We start from the raw sequence: 19,901 nt of genomic DNA, 5'->3' as shown, positions 1-19,901 counted from the left end.
CATGAATCAACCAAGTCAGCGAGCCTGACCATCTGATCCCGTTAGTCGCCTCTTACGACAAGCATAGTCGCCTGGTACGAATAACGGGATCAGGTGGTCAGGCTCGCAGACTTTGTTGAACCAAATGAGAGAACAGCTTTGCCGGTAATAATCCAGTGATGACATGCATACACTGCACACAAGTTGATGGTGATGCACATTATCAACATCTAACCGCTCATAATTCGGTATAATTTTGCCAGGAACACACCAGAAGTAGCGAAACAGTCGTTGTGGACTTAAGGTTAATAAACCTTGACCTTTACAAACGATGCTGTCTAAATCCGTGGAAAATGAAAAGTAAGTGAATTGGTTAAATTTATTCATTAACACGCACTTTACTAGGTTCATCTGTATACGCAAATGGCGAAGGAGTTTGATATGTATGTACAAGTCCTTCTAAAGCAGTTATACATAAGGATAGATACCTGTATACATGACTCACATTTAAATCTAAGCCGAGATCTAACGAATAAAGGTATAAATGAATTGATCTTAATTTTCTAAAAGAAAGTGAGTGAGTGAGTGAGTTTGGTTTTACGACGCTTTTAACAATATTCCAGCAATATCACGGCGGGGGACACCAGAAATGGGCTTCACACATTGTACCCATGTCGGTATTCCAACCCGGGTCTTCGGCGTGACGAGCGAACGCTTTAACCAATAGGCTACCCGACCGCCCCTCTAAAAGAAAGACTGAAAGGTTTCTAACCTCGGCATGGAACACGATCCATGCATTCCGTCAGTTTACAACAGTTTAATTATTACACAACGTTTCACAAATATGCGAGTCTGGACCAGACAATCCAGTGATTAATATCATGAGCACAGATCCTCGCAACATGTATCAACCAAGTCAGCGAGCCTGACGACCAGATCCCGTTAGTCGCCTCTCACGACAAGCATAGTCGCTTTTTACAGCAAGCATCGGTTGCTGAAGACCTATTCTACCCCGGATCTTCTAGGGTCAGATATGTGTATACATGTTATACAATCCCTGTGCATTCATAAGTCTTATAAGAAACAGGTGTACAGCATTACAGGAAAAATAACCATTATTTCCACAATAGCCAGGGGCGATGGTGTGGCCCAGTGGTGAGAGCATTCACTCGTCAGACCACTGACCCTGGTTCGATTCCACACATACATGGGTAAAATCATGGAAGTAAATTTCTGGTGTTTCCTTGTGTGATTTTGCGGAAATGTTGTTTCAAGACGCGTAAAACTACACTTGCAGACACATCAGTAATCATTGAAGCATTGTTAAACTATGTTCGGGTGTTTCCTCCGTGGAAGCGAATGCAAGGAAACAAAGTCTCACTCTCACTGTTGTTCCTAAATACATGCATTGAATACAACATATTTCATATCAAACAAAAAAGACCTCACTCAATTACCCGTAGTTCAAAATTATCAACGCCAAAGGCTCTAAATACACATGGTGTGGCACTGTTGAGTGGCACTATTTTCAGTGAGAGTGAGTGAGTATGGTTTTACGCTGCAATATTCCAGCAATATCACGGAGGGGGGACACCGGAAATAGGAGTAACACATTGTACCCATGTGGGGAATCGAACCTGGGTCTTCAGCGTCACAAGCAAACACATTTATCACTAGGCTACCCCACCGCCCCACTATTTTCAGAACTTCTATAAATAATCACTTGTATCAATTATAATTCCAAGTTATATCATTTACTGAGTTTATTTTATTAAGTTTAATAACTATCATTAAAACAACAACTCCTTGACATTGACAATGTGTTCATAATCACCATCCTTGTCACCATGACCACAGTGCCTTGACAATTATTGTCACCATGACGACAGTGCCTTGACAATCATTGTAACCATCACGACAGAGCTTTGACAGTCAGTGTCACCATCACGACAGTGCCTTGGCAATCATTGTCACCATCACGACAGTGCCTTGACAATCATTGTCACCATCACGACAGTGCCTTGACAATCATTGCTTTCTTCTCCTCTGTCATGTTGATGTCGCTGCCCACTACAAGTGTCATGCTGACAGTGAAGCAACGTGGGTTATACACCCCGAACATCGGCCACAGTGGCTGCCTGGAGTCTACATTGTTTAACGTCGATATCACTCTATTCTCCTTCACATCCATGAAGACAATCTTCTTCCTGGCGTCATCATAGACGACACCGTAATGTAGTGTGTGTGATGCCCCTGCTGTGTTGGGGAGAGTGTCAGGCAGATGCAGTACACACTTCCTCTCCTTCCATGTCTTCCTGCATATCCCGCTGTGTGTAGGACAGTGGGAGACGGTCATGCTGTAGGAGCCGGGACGTCGACCTATCCAATCCCACCTGTCCCTCTGCTCCTCCTGGCACACACCAACCTCCAGGATGAGCCAGCCCCACGGGAGTTTTTCATCCAGGCTGACCCTAGATTTCATCTCCCAGTACTGGGGACAGCCAGCCCGGGGGAGGGGGGCAGTGCTACATGTGCCACTGTACCACTTCAGTCTCCCCTCCCCCGCAGGTCTGGTGTCCGACTTCCTGTTGACCAGGTCTCCTTCTGTGTTGATGTGGACTTCGGCGAGATTGGCTCTGTCTTTGTCATACTTTAGGTGTAAACCTACAAAATATGAATGTAGTTTACATGCGAATAAACATGAGCCAAATATAGTGACAGTTTGGGTCTATAATGATATTTACATGCTCGGAATTCACAGATAAGTACGCTGTCCTGATATATATAAATAGTGTTATATAATCACATTGCAGTTGTACGAAAATAAAACCTTATGTGTGTTATATTTGGATCAATGATTTGTGTTTATATTGGACTAACTGACAATACTTTTAACCTGAATGTAAATGTAGTTCTTAATGGGTCTGGTGTATTCTTGTTTGTTTGTTTGTTGTTTAACGCCTCACTCCACAATATTGCAGCTGTATGACGGTGGTCTGTAAAAAAATCGATTCCGGGCCAGACAATCCACTGATTGACATCATGAGCATCAATCCACGCAATTGCGATTTGATGATATGCATCAATCAAGTCAGAGAGCCTGACCACCAAGTCGCCTCTCACGACAAGCATAGTCGCCTTTTACAGCAAGCATGGATGTGTTGCTGAAGACCTATTCTTCCCCGAGATGTAGTGAATGGTTCGTAAGTTATTAAATAAATCAGAGCGGTAGACACAAGACATCAACATTCAGTGATCAGACTTGATATAAATCTGAAAAAAAAAATAATAAAAAAACGGGGACAAACAGACACGATAAACATTCAGAGGTCGAATAATCGCAATCACAGGCGTATACCGTCTTATACGAGTCAACGTGGTATAACGAGGGACATGTAGATTGCATGTCAAACAATGATAAGATCACAGTGTCACGTGACCTGGTGTCGCAATGTCGGGGCTTGTGTACCCACGTGTCTCGGCGGGTTGACGTAGGGAGATAGTAGACAGGCAGCATTATCAGTACAGGACACAAACCATAACACAATAAACAAGGGACATTCTGTTAATTATGAGGAAGATCACCTCTACACTAAAATGAAAACAATGGCATCGCTCATCCCCGCCATAGGCCACAACAGAATTTTGTTTGTTCAGACAGTAGTAGTGAATATTAAGCATAAGAAGACACATAAAGCCTAAAGAAGACAGAGCCACTTAAGCCGCTTTATGTCATCAGAAACATGAATTAAATGTGAAATTAATATACGCAAAAGACCCCTCCTCTAGAAAAAATAACTCGGCCAGCACATATGTCTTGTACTTTACTGTTTTCTTATTCAGCCGAATTTTCTCCATGAGTTGAACTTTCGTTTCATTTGTTCTGAAGTCGACAATGTCATATATTCCTGTATGGTCCCCTCCACTACTCATGGTTCCGGGACAGTATCTAATTCCTGGACGTTATATTAACTGGCGTTATCTATGACAATGACACTGACGTTGTTTAAAATGGGCAATAGCTGAAGATCCAACCAGTCTATGAACACATCACCTCCTATAATTTCCGTATGAAAATCACCAGTTTTCTTTTTCGACTCGAAAACTAGCACACATCCATCAATAAGCACCATATCATGGGTTGCAGCGTGCAAAACAATGACACGATTAACTTTACCTGATGGTACCATGAGTGCTTTTTGTCCATCTGCCGATAGCCACATGTAGTCAGTGGAATGATTCATCAAGGTAAAATATCTTGACGCCCTGACTGTGATAGTTATGAATAGTTCGGAGATAATGTGACCTCATAGACAGGATGGAATATTTTCCCTTGAAAACTGCCTTGTCATCGCTGCGCGCAGTGTATCAAAATCCCATCCCTTGAATAGTAATAGTTAGTGCAGTCCGGGAAAGATTTATTATTTCTTTATTAAAATATTAAAATATGTACATAAGAAAATAAGACACTAAGTAATATAGCCACGAGTAAAAACATATAGAAAGTTAATCACTATCAATGTGACGACAAGTAATGGTATTTTATATTATTTGTATTTACATGTATATCACAGAAAAAAGGAAACTTTGAAAAAAGGGATAATGACAGGATAAGATTTGTGTTCAGCGAATTGTTTAACAGTATTGAACAGATAATCATTTAAAAGACTAATGCTGGCATGAATGATTTCCGGGTCCTGTTTGTTTTCACCATCGGCATGCGCAGTCGACAGCCAGAAGGTAGAAACTGATATTCGGAATGAAGTATGCTGAACCGCAAAAGAAACGTCACCCCAACTAACATTGCATGAAAAGTTGTCATTTAAATATCTGGGTAAATTTGGTCAAAGTTTCTAAAATTTGACTTTACTTTTTCCGGAAAAATGAAATTTTAAAAAACAAAGCAGATGACAATAAAACCGATCGCCCAAACCACCACAGCAACGGCCATGGTAACCCGATGCACGTAACTCGCCCCATTTCCACCAAGATCGGATAACATTCATTCGTTTTTAAATTGCTACCACATGTCAAGATTGACAAGAAATCAGCAACACCAAGCCCTTAGACGATTGCAAGGTGGACAAACCGCCCGGCAAGCAGCCAATGCATTTCAAGTCCACGTAGGGACCATATACAGGCTCCAGCAACGGTACCAGACCACAAACACTACAGATGACCGCCCACGTGTTGGAAGATCAAGGGTCACCACCCGATTGTGCAACAGCATCTTAAGATCGCTTTGTTACTGCTGCGGAAACTGCCCGACAGACCATGGAGACATACCAGCGACACATTAGTGAGGACACCGTGCGTCGACGATTGACGAGCAGATACGTCCACTGTTACAGGCAACACCGAGTACCCATTCTGACACCACGTCATCGCCGGGACCGTCTAGCGACGCCATGGGGGACGTTATTCGGATGCATATGTTGTTGAGAGAGACTCGTGGGGTTGTCCGAGCATCATGGTGTGGGGTGGAATTGGTCTTGCACAGAGGGTTGGCCCTGTGGTCTTCCAGAACATCGGTCCAGGGAGAGGCAATGGTGTCACAGCAGCTCGGTACATCTTGAGATCACACGCCATACCTCATTTGGCACGTCGCCGCAACCACGAGTTTCAACATGATAACGCCCGTGCCCACGCTGCGAGAGCAACGAGAGTCTTCCTCCAGCAGAATGACATCAGAACCATGCACTGGACTGGCCTCGGTCCCGATTTAAATCGGCTTCTGTGGGACGAGAATTCAAAGACGTCTGAATGACGTCCGGCCAATGCCCACTACTGCAGCTGAACTGCGTAAGCCGTTCCTCAGAGTGTGGGCTCAAGTGCCTATGGCCTTTATCAACCGCCTCATCCATTCCTTGTATCCAAGTTGCACGGCAGTCATCAATGCACATGGCGGACACACAAGATACTGATTTGTGATGCCATTTTCTCAGAGACTAGAGTTGTGTTTCACTTTAAGAACATTTGACACTTTCATTTCAACATTGATGATCAGTCTTGCCAAGTCTCTTCTTTTTTATATGTCTCAAAATTTGTTTACAGAGTTTTGTCAAATAAGGTTTCTCATAATATGTCTATCATGGTGACGTTTCATTTGCGGTTCAGCATATATGACTGCTGTGTCATTTAGTATCTTACGTGTGTGAAACTCGGATCCGATGTGCTCATGTCATGAGGTGGAAAAAAAGTTTTGTTCGATTTCTATTTTGTCAATGAGAACATCAACAAGCTGTAGCATGTCCAGTCGTGATCCCGCATGTATCCTCAGTTATTCCAACTCACTTTGCAGTGTCACTGGTTTCGGCATAATGTTTTTTTATATTAATAGTATTGAATTTAATAATTAAGAAATGTTTTGAACAGTCCCTACCAATGGCATCTTCGTGAGGCAAGGGAGTTAACTGATTGAAAAGTCCAGTTTCCACCCTTGCAGAACCAGGCTGGAATCTCTGGGCCTGATGTAGCGCCCGTCTATGTCCCTCCTATGACCAATCGGATTCCACCTCTCATAGCACTTACATTTGCTTCAAACAAAATGGCGGCGCCCAGTCAAGACCAACAGATTGATAATCAAGATCTATATTGTAATAAAACAGCTGTTATTTTTTTTCAAATCACGTGTGCACCTTGATTAAAGACTTTAAAGATTTGGAAAATTTCTGTTGACGGCAAGTTGACGGTACACATGTTTTGCCAATCCTGCAATCGATAGAAATCTGCACTGCAGTATGGGAACTGGATGTCGATTTTGTTACGCGATTTTGATTGGACGATGCATAGACTCGTTAGTCCAGCTATTTTGTAAGTCCATAATTCCTGTCTTGTTCGGCAAGGATGGAAACTGGACTTATAATAGTCCGCCATCTCCCTTGCATCGAGAAGATGAAGCAAACAAGAAATAGCTAAACATAATCATTAAATACTTACAAATAACACTATGCACTGTTGTTTCATGACATGCACAGGCTATGAATATTGAAGAAGTGATAAAATATTAAGCGGTCGCGAGAGAAGATTTTTAGTAAGAAATCAAAGAAATACTGTACATTAAATCTGGTCCTCACATATTCCGCCCCACACCATGAGACCACGACCTTTTTGGGAATCTTGTATACAGCCAGGAGTCATTGTTTCTCCCCTTCGGCGACAAATACGAAATAGGTTGAACCTTCTCTCATCGGTAAAGAAGACACGTTGCCATTCAAGCCGCTGCCAACGTTTTAGACGTCGGTCCGACCGTAGTCAATCTTGGCGATGTTGTGGACCCAACACCATCCCAGGCAGCGGTCTGTATGAGTGGTTTTTGTTCATGTGATTGTGTCTGACACTTTCGGTCGACCTTTATACAGGTACCTGCACGGATGCTCAATGCAGAACCGAAAAACCTGTTTTTTTTGTAGCAGCACGTGCATCGACAGCTGCATGGTTTGGGTTCTTTGGGAGCGAGTGTGCTGCGTTTGGGGCAATTGTTTACATCATGTTACAAACATTTGACTGCATGCATTTTGGGGGGTTATTCAACATTTTCTTTTGTGAACTTTCTTTTGATCTTCAGTTTAGGTACTCACAATGCAGGACCATGCGTCTGTCTTCTACACCTGTCTTCAGCAGATGAACACAGCCTTCAGTTGCGAATCCTGCAAGACAACAACAGCTTAGAGTTAGTGGAATTGTCCTTGTGTGTAGGCTCGGTACAGGGGTCACATACCAGGTCACATATATCTTCCCGAGGCAAGGGTGGAAACTGGACTTTTTACATTCATTTAACTCCCTTGCCTCGGAAAGATGGGTCACATACTGCTGGGTCCTTTTACTTGGAGCGAAAGATATAACTGGTATATTTAGGCAATTGTCTAAAGTGTGCGTCATAATGTTCCATAGACAGGAAGTCAAACAAGACTATATCAAGCATAAGACCACAAACAGGGTGTGAAAACAGAACCACTACCAGGAACAAACCACAGACAGAAAGTGAAAACACGACCAGAACCTGGAACAGACCACAGACAGGAAGTGAAAACAGGACCAGCACCAGGAACAGACCACAGACAGGAAGTGAAAACAGGGCCAGTACAAGGAACAGACCACATACAGGAAGTGAAAACAAGAACAGTATCAGGAACAAACCAAAGACAGAAAGTGAAAACCGAACCAGTACCAGGAACAGAGAGGCCACAGACAGGGAGTGAAAACAGGACCAGTACCTGGAACAGACCACAGACAAAAAGTGTAAACAGGACCATTACGAGAAACATAAAGGCCACAGACAGGAAGTTGAAACAGGACCAGTACCAAGAACAGATCACAGATTGGAAGTTAAAACAGGACCAGGACCAGGAACAGACAACAGACAGGAAGTGAAAACCGAACCAGTACCAGGAACAGACAGGCCACAGACAGGGAGTGAAAACAGGACCAGTACCTGGAACAGACCACAGACAACAAGTGAAAACAGGACCATTACCAGGAAAAGACAGACCACAGACAGGGAGTGAAAACAGGACCAGTACCAGGAACAGGCCACAAACAAAAAGTGTAAACAGGACCATTACCAGAAACATAAAAGCCACAGCCGGGAACTTGAAACAGGACCAGTACCAGGAACAGGCCACAGACAGGAGGCGAAAACAGGACCAGTGCCAGGAACAGACAGGCCACAGAGAGGCAGTGAAAACAGAACCAGCACCAGGAACGGATCACAGACAGGAAGTGAAAACAGGACCAGTACCAGGAACAGACCACAGACAGGAAGTGAAAACAGGACCAGTGCCAGAAACAGACCACAGACAGGAAGTGAAAACAGGACCAGTGCCAGGAACAGACAGGCCACAGAGAGGCAGTGAAAACAGAACCAGCACCAGGAACGGATCACAGACAGGAAGTGAAAACAGGACCAGTACCAGGAACAGACCACAGACAGGAAGTGAAAACAGGACCAGTACCAGAAACAGACCACAGACAGGAAGTGAAAAAAAGACCAGGACCAGGAACAGACTACACACAGGAAGTGAAAACAAGACCAGTACCTTCGAACAGACCACAGACAGGAAATGAAAACAGGACCAGTACCAGGAACAGACCACAGACAGGAAGTGAAAACAGGACCAGAAACAGACCACATACAGGAAGTGAAAACCGGACCATAACCCGGAACAGACCACAGACAGGAAATGAAAACAGGACCAGTACCAGAAACAGACCACAGACAGGAAGTGAAAACAGACCACAAACAGGAAGTAAAAACAGGACCATAACCTGGAACAGACCACAGACAGTGTACATACCAATCAGGGTTTGTAGACGATCAATGGTTTCTAAGGCGTCCTGGCAGCTTTTGTCTTTCTCAGCTAGCATCTACAAATAAGTAAAGGGGATAGCTGCTCATGAAATAAATATAGACCAAATAAGATTGTTTATTTGTAGTAAGGATACATGCAAAATAGTTGTGTTGACGCTGCAAACTTCTTCAACTTGTGACAGGACCTTCAACAATATCAAGTCTGGACAAGACAAGCAATAGGGTAATAGCTGGTAAATGTCTTTATGATGTATTTAAACCAATCCCTTCTCTATCTATTCCTTCTCTATCTGACAAATCTAAAGTATCAACAACTATATAATCTCACCATTCTCTCCTCAATGAGTGTGACAAAATGATATACAAACCAATTTCATGTTGTTTGCTTCGGTATTCAGCTTGTCTGTTAGCTGCTGAAGTTGTTCAGTACTTTCATTGTGTGAAGCAATATTTGACTCCAGCTTTGCAAGCTCCTGAAAGGTAAAATATATTTTACCTTTGGGTCGGAGTTGGAGGCTGTACATGAACTCTTATTAATCAAACAGTATCAATATATACTATCAATCATATCATTATTGTGTGACCAAGATACATTAGTTGAGTGGACCTGCAAAGTTTTTGTGGTACTATACTTTGATCAGTTCAGTTGTTCTAATATTGACTTCTTAGATATTTAAACAATATGAATTTAATATAAAACAATTGATGGGGTAAATGACTGAGGTCCGATGCCTCCGTGTATCCCTATATAATTAGACTTACCATTTCGTGTTTCTGTTCAAGGTCCCCCAAATAGCCATCATCAGTTTGTGTGTGCTTGTCTGTAATTGTAGAAGCAAATTGTGAATCCCGAGTGACAGAACACTGCTTTAATTAAAATAACACCACGAAACACATGGATTAGGTTTACTAGAATTTGGGCACATATCATCAATAAAGCACAATAACTGTTCTGATATGCATACCCTCGGGTGTTCCCCCTTCTGAATCTTCTTTCAAGGCAGTGATGTTACCAAATCCAGACATATCTGATTTCAGTTTGGACAAGCCATTGGTGTTAAAGACAGCTTCAGGTACATCATGTGTTTCAGGCGAAGCAGTTTCTAGGCAGGTCCGAGTCATCCCTTCAACAGTGGTCTCCAGCTGCAGGAGGACTGATGTTGAAGCATAGAGAAAACATTTCCGAATGTAACCTGAAATGTCGGTGCATCTTGCATGATGATCTTCGCATGAGGTTTCAAGAGCATGTAGGGTTGCCTTGGTTTCCCTCGTCTGTCTTTCAAGATCAATCAGGAGTTCCTTCTCCCTTTGGTCAAGTTGTGATCTTAAAGACCCGAAAGTATGTTCTATTGTCTTCCTCAATGTGTCCTGTGTCCTGTTGGTCAACTGTGTTTCTTGTCTGATACTCTGAAGGTGTGTTTGCTGACGAGACAGTAACGCCGACAGATCTTTCCTGTGTTGTTCAATCCGCTGTGTAACTCCTTCAGCAGCTTCATCCAGGTAATCAGCCTCGTGATCCGCGTGCTCTCCTCTCCTACATTGGCAACATATACACATGTTGCAGCTTTTGTCAAACAAATCAAGTGGATACCGTTCGTGAATACTGCAATTAGTTTCATGTTCAAGGTTTTGTGGGGTTATATCCCGTAAGTTGTGCAGAGCATGATTTCTGGAAAGTTTGACGCTGCTGTGCATGTTCTGGCAGTATTCACAGAGGAACTCTTCACACTCCTGACACCAACACAAAGCCTGGTTCCCGTCATCGTCATTTGTACAGAGGAGCTCTGTGGGGCGATGTTTGACGGTCAGGTAGAATATTTCCTTCTGTCTGACTGCATCCTTCTGGAGACTTGTGTCTGTGAGGTTGACCTCCCTCTGACATGTAGAGCATGATATCACACCGCCAGCCGCAGATGTCACACACTTCTCACACAGAGCGTGTAGACAGGGCAGTAAGTAGGGGACTGGACCTTTTAGTGTAAACTCCTGATGACAGACGGAACACTTCGGGAAGGTGTCCATTCTGAAAGACACAAAAAATACTGAGATACATATGTCAATTGCATGTGTGTAAGATGCATAACCATGCGACGTTTGTATAGTGAAGCATTCAGTTGAGTGTCTCTGAATATGTAGTATTTTTATCGAATTGGCTAAAAACATGTTTTTCTGAGACCATCTGTGCAATACAAGGAACAATATATAAATTATATGGCCACTTGATGTGTTGATCTGGAAGGCAAGCATGTTGGTTCTGTTGAGCTATTCATCCTCACCCTAGTAGAGTCGTTTCTCTATAATCTATAGACACTTTTATTATTGATGAAAACACAAACTGTTTCCTGAAAACATCTACTTTTTAAATGTCACCTATCACAATCAACCCAAATCATATCAATCCTATGTCACATATAATTAGGGGCACGGGTGGCCGCGATTCGTTGTGAAAAGTTGCGTCCCTTGGGCACGGCAGAAACCTATGATTGTGGGTTCGAATCCCTGTTCGCGCCGATTATGTTTCAAGGTTTGTCAGCACCATACCCATGCTCGTGGGTTTCACCGTAGAGGTAAACGTCTAAGACCTCCATCACTTCGGGCTTTCCTCCCACATTAATCTGACACGCCGCCATATAACTTAAATACTGTTAAAAGCGGCGTTAAACCAAACTCACTCACTTACAAATAATTAAGGCCAGTTAAAATACCTATCGTTTTTCAAAACAAACAGGAAGGGATTTTAAGATTGTCTTTTTTATTAGCTTACAAATATAAAACAAATATGAACTTGATTGATAAATGCTTTAGTTATAATGCGTGGGTAAACAGTGCGAATATGTTTCAAATTTGAGTTTAGAAAGGTTCTCCTTAACAGTGATTAGAAAATAACGGTCACATACTAGTGGGGGCGGGTCAATAAAAATAATCTCTTTTAAACGTCTTATCTACACTGGGTTGGTGATATAGTCTTGTGGTTAAAGCGTTCGCTAATGACGTTGGGTTCATGACCCGGGTTCGATTTCCAACATGGATACACTGTGTGAAGTCAACTCATCTACACAATATTGATGAAAACGACACATAGGACAAATGTTTTAATGTAGAACACAACCCATTTGATCTGTGTCGAGTGTGACATTAAACCCACATAATGATCATGCGTCCATGGAACAATGTGTGTATACTAACAGGTGTTATGAAATGGTTATCCCTGACTACAAACTCGACGATTTAACACGTACATTCAATACAAATATCCACAAAATAAAACAACCAAAATCCAAATACATCAAACATCGCACTATTTTACGCAGCATATTTACATATTCTTGATCTACTGCTTAATAAGCACTTATTCACCTTATAAAACCCATTAATGCACACAAGCCCACATGGTGTGCACAGGTCCAGAAACATTCCCCATACATGTACATTCCGATACAACCTACAACCAATAATCCAGTTGTTGTGAAATGGTTGCTCGGCGATTTAACAACTACATTTAAATTACACTACAAATATCCACAAAATCAAACAACCGAAATCCAAATACATCAAACATCGCAGTATATTACGCAGCATATTTGACACATTCTTGATCTACTGCTCAATGAACACCTATTCACCGATTCACCTTAAGGAACCCATTAATGCACACAAGCCAAGAAACATGTACTCCTGATAAAGCAGCACTAATTCTGTCAGCATGCATTTGTGATCACAATAATAAAGCCATATTTCATTATCAACATCGCAGGATTTTATACAATATATTTCACTATGTAGAACATAAAGTTAGGACCGCCTCCGCCCTGGAGGCGGAAGGTCGGGGTTCTATTCCCAGTCTTGTCATATGTTAAGAGATGGTACTTGTTATTACCCTGCCTGGCGCTCGGCATGAAGGGACAAATCAATTAGTCGGCTCGGGGCCAGTATACTCCAAGTTGGGTATTCATGTTAAACTGCGCCATGGTCTCTCAGTTGGCTAGGATTATTAAACCGGCATTTGTTCGGACCAGTACAAGCACCCCCCCCACACACACACACACGTCGTTATATAAGTGCAATCATCTTGAACGCACGCACGCACGCACACACACACACACACGTCGTTATATAAGTGTGCGATTATGCTTGTCGTAAGAGGCGACTAACGGGATCGGGTAGTCAGGCACGCTGACTTGGTTGATGCACGTCATCGATGCATATGGTGTCAGTCCCTGGATTGTCTGGTCCAGACTTGATTATTTACAGACCACGTTAAACGCTGGAATATTGCTAAACAACAAACCAAGAAAGAAACACAATAACAAAATGACAAAAAGACCCCAGACTTGATAGTTTACAGACCGCCGTCATATAGCTGGAATACTGCTGAGTGCGGCGTTATACACCAGCAGAAAAACACAAAAACAAACAAACAAATTTATCGTTGTGGTGTGAGCAAGTACATGTCTGCACGTACTCTACCTCTATTACACACGGCGACACGACCGAGCGATTTCTATACACTACTCATGACAGAAAAAGCGTTTTAGGACTTGTATGAATAAAGCCCGACCTCGTTGGAAAACGAAAATAGGAATGTGTGTCAGTCAGCTAACACTTATATCATGTCTATAACTTGTAGAATAAAGGTACAGGTACAACCTTCAGCATCCTGGTAGCATCTTGACATATACATGTACGTTTTGACCTGAATATCAAACAGTTTTCTGTGTGTAGAAGGACAGAGAGAGTGAGAGAGACGAGAGACAACACACCCACCTGGACTGTAGACTTCCATCACTGTTGACACGCAGGGCACTTCCGGGCGATGACGTTGGGAAACTCTTTTATTACAAGCGTGTTAGAACTGAAATAAATATTTACGTTCACAATAATAATGACAGTGTCCATTTCGTTTACTTGTGATTACTGTGCATGTAGTAACGTCGGGAAAATGTACAAAGTTTATAAATGTTTTTCACGTTACACGCCACATATTAAGGACTGGAAATTGTAAAATAAATATAGAATACTAAACTCGCTCCCGTGTAATGCCAATTTTTTTAAACCCAGTGAATAGTTATCATATCTGACCTATTCACGAATTCATAAGATTGGTCTGAGCGAGTTTAGTATTTTATTTATTATCTTCGCTTATATCTCGTTATTTAAATTTCACAGTTGTTTGTGAATAAGCAGACATCATCGCGTTACCAAATCATATTGTTTGTTTGTTGTTTAACGCCGCACCCAGCAATATACCAGCTACATATGACGGCGGTCTGCAAATAATCGAATCTGGACCAGACAATCCAGTGATTGACATAAGCATCGATCCACGCAATTGGGATACGATGACATGCATCAACCAAGTCAGTAAGCTTGACCACCCGATCCTGTTAGTCGCCTCGTACGACAAGCATAATCGCCTTTTACGGCAAGCATGGGTTGCTGAAGACCTATTCCACCCCGGATCTTCACGGGGCTCGTGAGTAAGTGAGAAAGCCATTACCCAAAGGGAAATCAAGAATAGCTTCTTGCTCTATCTTTGAACTGATCGCGATCCTGATGGAAAGACATAAACCCCATTACACGTTGAAGCTTGACTGTATGATCAATAGATTAAATATTCTTATCGTTTTCAGACTGTATTGATTGCAGACTGTATTGGTATTTCAGAGAACAGATTTGACCAGCACGACTTCGCGTTTTGATCTCGTTTAATCACTGTAGTAGCCTTGGCAGAAGCGAAATGTTTACAATCATTACTACTAGTAGTAATAAGGCTACAGTTGTAATGCAACCGTTGTATTCAGATAAACACACACTAGCATGTACCAACACGCACCTGCATTTCGCCTCAACCCCAGTGTAGTCATCTGCTTCGCGAAAGAGGAGGTCAACGTCATGCCATGTCGTGAAGGAGATGGTGGGAAGGGATGCTGTGGACAAAGGGAGACAATTCAGTAAAGTAACCAGCCTCCCTGGTTTTGTGTGAGTGAGATTGTTACGCAGCTTTCAGCAGTATATCGGTTATATAAGGGCGTTTCAGCTTAATGTTTGGAAACGCTCAATGTAATGCACGTCTTATATTTACTACTTTGGTGAAACCCCCAAACAGGGTATATGCTGACAAACCAAGGATCATAACTGCAGCGAAAGTTGCGATTCGAACCCACCATTGGTATAAAGGTGCAACTCTACATAGAGAATCGCGGCGCCTTAGACGATTTGGAAGGGGGCACGGCTGGCCCAGTCGTCTCAGGCGCTGCGTTTCGTTGTGCAGAGTTGCGTCCCTTGGGCCAGAAAACCAATGATTGTGGGTTCGAATCCCGATTCGCTCGATTATGTTTCTAGGTTTGTCAGCACAAAGTTTACGAAGTGGTAAACGTCTGAGACCTGTATCACTTCGGTCTTTCCTCCCACATTAAGATGACACGCCGCGATAGAACTGGAATATTGTTAAAAGCTGCGTAAAACCCAACTCACTCACTCACTAGACGACTTGGCCTCCTCCGTGGACCAGCTGTTTTAGTGCTCTTCAGTCAGGACTTTAATAAAACAAAAAGAAAACTTATAATAGTGCTCCTATCGGTAGTGGAGATGGTGGCGTTGTTTCCACGTTAAACAAGATCACGATCACACCTTCACTGACTTTGTGTGATCAGCTTCTGGCACATAATTCTTATTCTTGTTGCAAGTCGGGCTGAAGAAATACAGGAAATAGAGAGAATCACTTTGATCAAAGTTAGATTTATTTAGAATAAAGGTGAATAATTCCACTCCATGTGTAGGATAAAGCATGTCCGAGGATGTTTATGATATTTAAAACCTGCTTCCGTGGGATAAAACAGAGAGGCGTCAGGATAAGGGTTTTAAAAATGTCAATAACATGATGTCAATCGACTATCTTTTGATCACTGTCATGAAGCTGGGATATTGCTGAGTGCGTCGATAAACAACAAACAAACAAACAAATCCTACCCAACCATCACGAGTACCCAACCCAGAGTTGTACCTGTGTTGTGCCTGTGTTGTAGGTGTATGGTACCTGTGTTGTACGTGTGTTTTACCTGTGTTGTACCTGTGTTGTACCTGTGTTGTACGTGTGGTGTACCTGTGTGGTGTACCTGTGTGGTGTACCTGTGTTGTACCTGTGTTGTACCTGTGTTGTATCTGTGTTGTACCTGTGTTGTATCTGTGTTGTATCTATGTTGTGCCTGTGCTGTACCTGTATTGTACGTGTGTTGTATCTGTGTTGTTTCGGTGTTGTATCTGTGTTGTGCCTGTGTTGTAACTGTATTGTACGTGTGTTGTACCTGTGTTGTATCTATGTTGTGCGTGTGTTGTACCTGGGTTGTACCTGTGTTGTACGTGTGTTGTAACTGTATTGTACGTGTGTTGTACCTGTGTTGTATCTATGCTGTACCTGTGTTGTACCTGTGTCGTACCTGTGTTGTACGTGTGTTCTACCTGTGTTGTACCTGTGTTGTACCTGTGTTGTACCTGTCTGGTACGTGTGTTGTACCTGTGTTGTACGTGTGTTGTGCCTGTGTTGTACATGTGTTGTACGTGTGTTCTACCTGTGTTGCATCTGTGTTTTACCTGTGTTGTACACGTCTTGTACGTGTGGTGTACCTGTGTGGTGTACCTGTGTTCTACCTGTGTTGTACCTGTGTTGTATCTGTGTTGTACCTGTGTTGTATATGTGTTGTATCTATGTTGTGCCTGTGCTGTACCTGTATTGTACGTGTGTTGTACCTGTGTTGTACGTGTGTTGTACCTGTGTTGTATCTATGTTGTACCTGTGTTGTACCTGTGTTGTACGTGTTTTCTACCTGTGTTGCATCTGTGTTTTACCTGTGTTGTACTTGTGTTGTACGTGTGGTGTACCTGTGTGGTGTACCTGTGTGGTACCTGTGTTGTACGTGTGTTGTACCTGTGTTGTATCTGTATTGTACCTGTGTTGTATCTGTGTTGTATCTATGTTGTGCCTATGTTGTATCTGTATTGTACGTGTGTTGTATCTGTATTGTATCTATGTTGTGCCTATGTTGTACCTGTGTTGTACGTGTGTTGTACCTGTGTTGTATCTATATTTTGCCTGTGTTGTACCTGTGTTGTACCTGTTTTGTATCTGTGTTGTATCTGTGTTGTACCTGTGCTGTACCTGAAATGACTGGCAACACAAGTTATGTAACTACACCTGACTCGGGTATGTGTCTGTGTGTTCAGATTGGTTGACAGATTACCGTAGTTACCTGAAATGATTCAACCCACAATGCCTAGAAACAACAGGTTGTTGGTGCAGATTGTGTTCGTTGTCCTATACAACTGGTGCTGTAAACATGTAAGCAAATAAAGTCACACCATCCTACTCTCATATCCCCCAATGATGCAGGGAGCCGCGAATCGTTGTCACTCTTTTCCTGACTGACGGATCAGACGAAAGTTTAGCTGAAAGAGTACGGTAGATACTGTTGTTGACAAAACTGTCGTTATTCCTGGTAGAGGGGTTGCGATAAGTCAGGTAGGTGTATCTCAGAAATAGTTCCTTATTGAGTAATACATGCACTTCATTCTGACGTTTTATACACTGGTGAATCTGCACACCCTACCCCATCCCACTCGACTTCACACCACCCCGCCCCACGCAACTCCATTTCAATCCACCCCACCCCATTCATAACCACCCCACACCACACCACATCACACCATACCACATCACATCATACCACACCACACCACACCACAACATTTCACTCCACTCCACTCCACACCACACCACACCACACCACACCACACCACACCACACCACACCACACCACACCACACCACACCACACCACACTACAACATTTCACCACACCAAACACCACACCACACCATTTCACTCAACTCCACTCCACATCACACCACAACACAACACAACACAACACACTACAACATTTCACCACACCATTTCACTCCTCCGCAACCCACCACACACCACACCACACCACACCACACCACACCACACCAGACCACACCACACCACACCACACCACACCACACCACACCACACCACACCACAACATTTCACAACACCACACCACACCACAACATTTCACCACACCACACCACACCACACCACACCACACCACACCACACCACACCACACCACACCACACCACACCACACCACACCACACACCACACCACACCACAGCACACAACACCACACCACCACACCATTTCACTCCTCCTCACACCACACCACGGCATTTCACCCCACCCCAACTTGCTTTCACTCGTAGGATACGTTTTGAAACAACTCGTTCCAAGATCAATGGAATGTGACAGACACCCCTGTGGTAATCTCTATAGGACAAATAGGATTATAAATTAAAGCTCATACAGTATTATAAATTTAACATCTTTTTATGCACACACAAAAGCGCGACATTCACACAAACAGAATTAGAGTATCATTTCCATGTTGTATTAATAAAAAATCTTTATGGAATGTAACGTGATAACACATTTGTAAACTCTGTACATTTTCCCCACGTTAACACATGCACAGTAATCACAAGTAAAACAAATGGACACTGTCATTATTATTGTGAACATAAATATTTATATCAGTTCTAACACGCTTGTAATAAGTGAGTTTTCCAGCCTTATCGCCCGGAAGTGACCTGCGTGTCAACAGTGATTGAAGTCTACAGGCCAGGTGGGTGTGTTGTCTCTCGTCTCTCTCACTCTCTCTGTCCTTCTACACACAGAAAACTGTTTGATATCCAGGTCAAAACGTACATGTATATGTCAAGATACTACCAGGATGCTGAAGGTTGTACCTGTACCTTTATTCTACAAGTTATAGACATGATATTAGTGTTAGCTGACTGACACACATTCCTATTTTCGTTTTACATTGGCGAATCTGGAGAGGGTGCAGGGAATGCACACCCTACCCCATCCCACTCGACTTCACCAAACCCCATCCCACGCCACCCAATTTCAATCCACACCAGCCCACTCAAAACCACCCCACACCACCCTATTTCACTCAACCCAATCCCAACCCACCCAACCCCACCCTACTACACACCACATTATTTCACTCAACACAACCCCACACCACACCACACCATCTCATTCCACACCACCCCACCCCACACCCAGCACACCACACCATTTCACTCCACACCACCAACACCATCCCACACCATCCCATACCATACCATACCATACCACACCACACCACACCACCCCACAATACACCACACCACACCACGCAATCTTACGCCACCCCTTTTCAATCCACCCCACCCCACCCGACACCACACCACACCACACCATTTCACTCAACACCATAACACCCCACCCAACACCACATCATTTCATTACACCCCACCACACCCCTCCCCACACAACACCACCCCATTTTATACCACCCCACACCATACCACACCACACCACACCATTTCACTCCACACCACACCTACCCATCCCATTTAACTCCAACCCACACCACACAACAAAACACTTCTTTACACCACAACACACCACAACACACCACACCATTTCACTCAACACAACCCGACCCCGCCCAACAGCACATCATTTCAATACACTGCACCCCTC

The 19,901-nt window shown here is 43.1% G+C and overlaps 1 protein-coding gene across 1 annotated transcript; it reads right to left on the bottom strand.

The window, feature by feature from the left end:
- Positions 1 to 375: 375 nt before the first annotated feature.
- Positions 376 to 14,103, bottom strand: LOC139448015 (E3 ubiquitin-protein ligase TRIM33-like). The gene is made up of 7 exons (XM_071229520.1): positions 14,054 to 14,103; positions 10,255 to 11,312; positions 10,052 to 10,110; positions 9,658 to 9,762; positions 9,276 to 9,345; positions 7,560 to 7,628; positions 376 to 2,643 (listed from the first exon to the last, which is right to left on the bottom strand). The coding sequence occupies exons 2-7, from the start codon at positions 11,309 to 11,311 to the stop codon at positions 1,988 to 1,990; spliced, it is 2,016 nt and encodes a 671-aa protein (XP_071085621.1). The 5' UTR covers position 11,312; positions 14,054 to 14,103; the 3' UTR covers positions 376 to 1,987.
- Between the last annotated feature and the right edge of the window lie 5,798 nt (positions 14,104 to 19,901).

The sequence above is a fragment of the Haliotis cracherodii genome, unplaced genomic scaffold, assembly GCF_022045235.1.
Source record: "Haliotis cracherodii isolate W230 unplaced genomic scaffold, xgHalCrac1.p SCAF_7, whole genome shotgun sequence".
NCBI classification, from domain to species: domain Eukaryota; kingdom Metazoa; phylum Mollusca; class Gastropoda; order Lepetellida; family Haliotidae; genus Haliotis; species Haliotis cracherodii.
The sequence above is the reverse complement of the archived record's forward strand: the minus strand, read 5'-3'. Positions and strand labels throughout refer to the sequence as shown.